Here is an 8,015-nt window from a genome sequence, read left to right on the forward strand (position 1 = left end):
TGGCGGCTGCCCGCACTCCTGGCAATAATGGTTTTTGAGCCTTTGAAAACCCTTAAAAGAATTTTTGGCAACAAATATTCACTCCGCAGAGATTTTCGGTTAGATGAAGGACCTGATGGGTCTGAAAAGCCACTAAGAGTTTTTAATTTCGCTGAAACACCTCTGCGGGGTTCATTTTTGTGTGTGCCGAAAAACCCTTAAAGGTTTTTGAAAAGCTCAAAACCTTTATTTCTATTGCGGGCAGTAGATAGTGAAGTTTAACATATTTAAGGCAATCTATCCTATAAATAAGTGCCTACCTTTAAATATGAGTTCCGGAGTTGTAATATATTTCAAATCGTGTTGGTTTTTCTCTTTCTTGCTGGTTCTTCAAATGCGACAGGGTCTCTGTTCCGTATCGTGACCGGACTTCTATTTCCACGCCCTTGTTTTTGCGGCCCTTATAAACCATGCCCATGTTGTCGGTCATTAGCACCCGTAATTAATGTCCTGATCAATGTCGTGATTAGCAGATAGGGCGCAGACTCAGTCCATGTCAGTATCAGGATCATGGAGGCGGTGATAATTTGAATGGTAGACGTAGTTACTAATAAGATTTTTGTTGTATCTTTTCAGAGTATAATGGCCAATTTACTTACAAAATATGAAGCGATTGCTAATGACGCAGGTTTCGCAACACTACGAACGACGAAGTACGAACTACAAAGTACGAACTATCAAGTTCAGAGCATATTCATTTATGTGTCACTCTTAGATCAACTTCTATACTTAATAGTGGAACAAAGAGCCGGGAAAGTTCTTAAAAAGTCATTAAAATGCGTTTCCATACTTTGTACTTCGTCGTCATTCATATGTATACGTCAGAGTTGCAGAACTTGCCTAATATCAAAAATAAAAGAGGACCTCACTCGGGCCTGTGGCCCAACCAATTCCATTATGAACCTGACGCTGTTAGGCTTGTTTGTTTTCTTTTTCGCGGTGGCTAAAAGTATCTGTTTGCCTAAGAAAAATAGGTTTTCTGGAAAAAAACAATCCTATTCAACATAATTGTATTTTACATCTCAGTCGTAGAGTTGGCGGTGCTCTGTACTAGTTTATACACGATTTCAGTGTCTCCTCTCCGGCATCTACAGGCTATCGTCCCTCCGTCGCTTGGTAGGTAGGAGACTTCGGCCTTTTAGCCCGGAACAACAGTAGAAAGGTGTACTAATTTGTAGTATTCGTTGTCAAATGTTTTCCCACCGAGGGGAATTATAAAATATACACAATTCTCCCACCAAGGGAAATATAAGACTATGATAAAATGCTTCTCGCAAACATTAAACTTGCTACAACGCTAATAGACGAACACAGTCTGTAAAACGCTGACTCAGCAACCTGACCGCTAGTTAGGATTATGAATGACTTCGAACCTACAGATTCTGCCCAAATGACAAAGGAATAGTCCTAACTAGCAGGCAGATAGAAATGATAACTAGCCAGTAAACATACTGTACCGCTGAGGGTATTCTAAAGAGGGAAGGAGCATCAACAGCAAGGCCTCGTCCACGAAATAGATGTTGAATTTTTTTTCATTCTTTGAAAGGATTCGGGAAAAGTGTCGGTGTTGGATATATACTCACCTTTGCTAATAGTGATCATTATCTCTTGCAATATCTTGACGTTTGCAACTGCATGCACAGCAGTGTTTGTTTTCCTTATGCGCAACATGTGACACTGATCGATCAGCACTGTAGCAGGGAGTTTTGATCAGTGATTTATACACAAAACTCGTCTTCTTTCCACAGACTTTTATCCGTCTGAGTATGTATCAGTTTCTGTTCTCAAACTCCTCATTGACTGAAAACGATGACTTACTGAAAATCTTACATTGCCAGATTGTCTACACCGAGTGTTTATCTGATATATACATCTGTTGTCAACAATGAGTTCTCACCTGTGTATCATGGTTGTCCCAAAACTACACATCAAAAAGAAAGAAGGAGTTTTCGCACGCATTCATATCATCTAGTATTTTTAAAAATGACAATAATACCGGGCCAACTCAAATGCAAAGTATCAAATACATCTGATTGAGCTTGATATCACATGTAAAATGAAAATAAGATTACCTTGAATGGGAAGGAAAACCTCGAGTTCGTCATGTTAGAACAGGCTGCATGCATGGCCGGCATGTCGAGCATTGATATCATCACATGTACATCTCGGTAACAATTACTTGATGCCGCCAGTTGTTAATCTCCGATCCGTGTGTAATTGCTATCGATATAGAAATACGAGTCATGGATAGTGTCTCTAATGTGAATTTATGACATTATTGTGTGGTATTAGGCTGCCCAACCGTAAACCGTAAAATCTCCTACGCGTTACCTGCCAACATCTGTCTAAATTGAGCTCTAAACGGGTGGTAATTTTGACTTTGTGTCAATCTGATCAAACTAGTTCAAATACGAATTGCAATGAATTTAAAAACTCAATTTATCCTGCTGCAACTGTGAAGGCAACCAATCACAAATTGCCATTTCATGCATTGCGACATTACATGTTAGTAGTACACTGCTCGACCAATTTTCATTCATACATTGCCCCATTACATGCAGCAACATACTCAACCAACTGTTATGCTGATATTTTATACGAAGAAGCAGGGAAAATATTGGCTCTAAATTCGATTCGATTGCTGGTTATTTGACAGCTATTTTGAATTATGGCCGCCATCCCGGATTTGAGGCAAAATCCCGGCGTGTCCAAGGGAGTTTTAGATAGAGTATGATGCAGGTCCACAAAATCACGGAGAAACTCTTAACTGAAAAACATGGCCCGTTTTTCTTGGTTTAGCCCTGTCTTTAATACAATATAGCTCCCACAAGCGGTCGTTCCAAAGGAGTTGTGGGCGCTTTAAGGGTGCAACTGGTAGGGCATGCAAATGTATGCTAGTAGTTGATGAGTAGTTGGTAAAAGTGTAGAAGTCCTGATGCATCCAACACCCACACTCGAGAACCCAAGCTTTGTAGTTATACCTTAGTGAAGCCAGGAAGTGTATAGCTAGTCAAGTGTAGTTTGGTACAATATCCGATTCTGGTCAGCACATGATAGCGTACTTTAACACAGCCTCTCGGCATCTAGCCACGATTATATCTGTAACAGTCGCCCTATCAGGGATAACCAATAACTTTCGACATCCATATTGTCGAACTTGTTGAAAGCTGAAATTCCCGTATTTGTTTTGGCCACTCAATGATGGTTGTAAAGTGAGGTCGTATCGTGTTCTGTCCGATTGCTCATGTATAACATATTCACCCTTGTTGCAGCCCTTGCGCAGAGGAGTTGAACGATCTGAAACCAGAATCATACGTACTCGTTCACTGCTCCGTATTCAGATACCCCAGGTTGTGACCTGCGCACAGATATTGACAGATGAGGTCACGTGATGACGTCAGGTCATGTGACATAGGTGGGATGGTCAAGAGTGCGCGAAATGCCACCACGCGGTCATTTGTTTGGTTGTTGGTTTTTTGTGGCTTTCAATGGACTTAGCTTACCTATCTTTTTGGTACATCAGTACACCAGAGCTATCAATGCCAGAAAATTCTTGGAAAACATTTGTACTCCGCACCTAACTGTTGGAAGGCACATAAAAATCTGGATATCAATTTTTCGTAGCAGGATTGCGCACATGTGACAACCCATCACCTTTCTTAGTTGATTAGAATTAGTAGTAACAGCAATCTTTAGCACAATGTCTTCCAAATAAACTTTAAAACGTTTCGTTTTCTTGAATCAAACACCTGCATTGAAGTGGCCTTTGAGCACGACATCTTTGGGAACTATTTCGAGTGTCCCTACGCGGTGTAGAAAGATGCGCATGTGTACAACATGCACATGACAACTCATGTGCGCATGTGGCGTTGTCCACTTAGCAGACTGCACTGCGCGAGACTGGATGTCCTATTGGATGCTTCACTGCCCTGTGAAATTAAAAGTGATAAGAGGCGACGGCCACAAAGTGCAGCCAGCTTGCCTCAAGGATGCAGGGACTATTAGGAGTACTGATGATGGCGGTTTTTTCTCAGCTCGGTTCGGGTAAGTCCACTCTAGTTTTCATTAAATCTGCTATGTCTTTTTCAAGTTTGCCGCTTTTGTCCGCAATTTGTTAGTTCTATCCTAGTCGCGTTTATTTGTTATCCGGTATTGTTCAGGGGAGTGTACTAGCGAAGGGCAACGGGTGACAAAAGTCCCCGAAAAAATGTGTTTTAACCGTTATTCTTGCAGAAAAAATTCAAAAAATGTCATTTTGGCCCCTCCCCGCCAGAGAACCCATTGAACCCTTCCGAGACCAAACAGGCTTGCTACGTCCCTGTTGTCAGTTGCTCACACCCATAGACAGACTTCAGGGCTACAGCAGCAACGTGAAACACAATTTGTGCTCTTTTTTTGTTATATTCTTCGATCCCAGTGATAGTGTAACACACTACCCTTAAATATTGCCCCGACGGACTTGCCCCGACTTACATATCTGAGCTCATTTCTTCCTTCGACCCCGGGCGATCCCTGAGGTCTGAAGACAGCTGTCTCCTTAGGCAATGTTGGGATCCCCAGGTATCGCCTGGAGACGTACGGAGGCAGGAGCTTCCTTGTGCAGGCTGCCAGACTTCGGAACAAACTCAGTGCCTAGACTGTTGCCATTTTCAGGCTTGGGCTAAAACCCCATCTGTTCAGACGATGATGTTAAACACGGCATTACAGCAACTCTTAGGATTTTTCGGTATAGAAATGTGTGTAAAATATAAATGTAATAAAATGAAAATTTGATTCAGTTTCAATTTCAATTCAAAATATATGAATATCAACCCGTGAGCCATCGTTCATACTTAGTTGTATGAGGGATCGAAAAAAGTTCCAGAGCAAGTCGTCGAAAGGTACCATACCCACATCGTACTTCGTCGTAATGGTTATGAACCCTCCCTTTTGTAAGGGTTATGAAACCTGCCTAATTAATTTCCGCCAGACTCGTAAATCATGTACTTAGTGGTTCGAGCAATAAGTCTTCGATAAAGTACATTAAATACTTCGTAAGGGTCTGTGCAGTTAGTCATCAAGTCGAATTCATATCCGCGACACTCATAAGTCGGCTTCTCTAATATTCACTTGGTAGCACCAGAGTCTTTCAAATAGACTCTGCTAGCACGTAGAATCAAATCAGGGACGCTTCGAAAACTGTCGTCCGTACATCGTCGTTTGAAGCTCCAACGCTTGATCACGCTCAGAAACTTATTTTACGCAGTTAGACGTTAAATAACGCGCATTTCTGTAATTATTTCAATCACTGTGGTCAGGAGACGAAATGATAATGAGATGTTGTAATGTTCAGAAGAAATAATCACCATTTAACGGGAAAATGTGTTTGTCATTTAAAGGGGTACGTGTTTATTCCGTTATACGTGTTAATTTCGTGTTTATTGTATGCAACAGTGGCTCAATATATAAGAACGCGCTTGGACACAGTGGTACTTAAAGTCAACTTGAGGGATTTCACACAAAGCGATTCACTGCAACTCGAATTGGCAAGAAAAATGCATCACACACTGTGTGCACACTCAGTGTGTGTTCGGCGTTTACTTCATCGTGGTGAACGATGCACTCGTTAAGCTGACCTACTGTTGACACTCGAGTCGCTCAGGCCTGTTTTGCCTGTAATGGCGCTCGTTGCAAACTTCTTCTTCGAGTTGGTCCTTCGAAACGTATCGAAGAAATCATCCCGGAACCTCTTGATTCCTAAAACGTAGAGGTAAAAGTTCACGGCATGGTTTAGATACATCAGCATCGCGATCACTTCGAAGGTTATCTTGCGGATGATGGCCTGTCGCGGTGTCCATGGTGCGGGGATCCCCACATTCCAGACCAGCATGTCGATAGCATTCGGGAAATAACAGATGATGAAGACCCATGAGACTAACATCAACCCGTCTGGGACATCGTCGCTCGTTTCTGTCTCTGCCGAAAGAGGGCAGTAACGATGGCGATATTGCAGAAGAGGACGGTAAGGGGAGCAGCCCAGAGTCGGACAACCACGACAGCGTAGTAGAAGGCGTCAAAGAGCCAGGCGGGGTTGAATGGACACTGAGCACGGTTGATGACGCCTTGCTTAATTTTCATAGTGCGAGTGAAGCATGGGCTGGCGAATACAGCGAATACTATGGTCAGTCCAATGACGATCTTCTGGGCTCGGGCAATGGTACAAATTTGGCTTGCCTTCAAGGGCTTGCAGACGCTTATCATCCTATCAATTGTCATGAAGACCAAGATCCACGCAGATGTGTTGACCAGCCAATTCCCGCCAAAGGAGTACCCCTTGCAGAAGACGTCTCCCAGAGTGATTGCGACAGAAGGGTAGTGCGTGGTCGTCCATCTTAAACCAGGCCACGCGAAGCTGTTAATGAGATCGTAGATTGCGAGAATTTTCATGTACCATGTTGTGCTGGCCTTGGAGTACTGCTGGCGGGACAACACCAACAGACTCAGTGAGTTGCCAAGCACCCCCAAAAACATAATCGTCGGGGGTCCATAGCGGACCGTTAGCATGTGGGAGTACATCAGACTCTCCAAGTATGGGTCAACGACGACAGGGGGCGCTGTTGCAGCGATGTCCAAACTTCCCGGATCCTGAGTAACATTGCTCGGATGTGCTGTGTTCGACACTGGTTCGAATGTTGCAGAGAATTCGTCGAAAAACGAACCCGTTGTTTCTGTGCTTGCGGCAGCTGCTAGGTTAAAAGGTAGCGCTGTTGTAACATTTTCTATGAATGTTGTAATATTTTCCATGGCTGCTTCCGCGAAGGACTGAGGATCTTTGCCCTGGAAGGATACACAAAAAGTACGTGTCACATTGGTTCAATCAAAGGAATGATGAATATAAAAATCATGAGGAGATGTCCTGGTCAAAATCCTAGGTCGGGAGAAAGGGCAGCTCAAGACATTTGAATACTCAACACGAGTGGAGGGCAATTGTAATTTCGTGCCCATTTTGCTGAAAAAAATGGTACATGTGCTGGGCTGGTCTCTGGCGTGCGCATGCGTAAGCTGATGACCCACCATCACTTTAAAGAAATTTTTGATTCGAAGTGCGCATACGCCGCAAATAATGAAGTCGTACTTGAATACGACTTTATTACACCAAGTTAAGATGAGAGAAGAGTGATCATCTTGAAATAATCCAAAAGATTTTTCGATGTGTGTCGATCGTCACAGGATTGGCGGACCTTACTCGAACATGTATAGTAGGGACTGAGGGAGTTTGTGCGAGCAGCAATATTGGGCAATGTTGGCGGCTGCCCAAACTCCTGGCAATAATGGTTTTTGAGCCTTTGAAAACCCTTAAAAGAATTTTGGCTACAAATATTCACTCCGCAGAGATTTTCGGTAAGATGAAGGACCTGATGGGTCTGAAAAGCCACTAAGAGTTTTTAATTTCGCTGAAACACCTCTGCGAGGTGCATTTTTGTGTGTGCCGAAAAACCCTTAAAGGTTTTTGAAAAGCTCAAAACCTTTATTTCTATTGCGGGCAGTAGATAGTGAAGTTTAAAATATTTAAGGCAATCTATCCTATAAATAAGTGGCTACCTTTAAATATGAGTTCCGGAGTTGTAACATATTTCAAATCGTGTTGGTTTTTCTCTTTCTTGCTGGTTCTTCAAATGCGACGGGGTCTCTGTTCCGTATCGTGACCGGACGTCTATTTCCACGCCCTTGTTTTTGCGGCCCTTATAAACCATGCCCATGTTGTCGGTCATTAGCTCCCGTAATTAATGTCCTGATCAATGTCGTGATTAGCAGATAGGGCGCAGACTCAGTCCATGTCAGTATCAGGATCATGGAGGCGGTGATAATTTGAATGGTAGACGTAGTTACTAATAAGATTTTTGTTGTATCTTTTCAGAGTATAATGGCCAATTTACTTACAAAATATGAAGCGATTGCTAATGACGCAGGTTTCGCAACACTACGAACGACGAAGT

The 8,015-nt window shown here is 42.9% G+C and overlaps 1 protein-coding gene across 1 annotated transcript; it reads right to left on the reverse strand.

Annotated features, from left to right (window-relative positions):
• Window positions 1-5,958: 5,958 nt before the first annotated feature.
• Window positions 5,959-6,822, reverse strand: LOC135499411 (delta-type opioid receptor-like). Its single transcript, XM_064790155.1, has one exon. It carries the CDS (start codon window positions 6,820-6,822, stop codon window positions 5,959-5,961), a length of 864 nt encoding a protein of 287 aa, XP_064646225.1.
• Between the last annotated feature and the right edge of the window lie 1,193 nt (window positions 6,823-8,015).

Source organism: Lineus longissimus, chromosome 15, assembly GCF_910592395.1.
Source record: "Lineus longissimus chromosome 15, tnLinLong1.2, whole genome shotgun sequence".
NCBI lineage: Eukaryota > Metazoa > Nemertea > Pilidiophora > Heteronemertea > Lineidae > Lineus > Lineus longissimus.

What these genes read in the sequence shown, in the direction of transcription:
- LOC135499411 (XM_064790155.1), bottom strand. Translation starts at nt 6,822, where the DNA reads ATGGAAAATATTACAACATTCATAGAAAATGTTACAACAGCGCTACCT.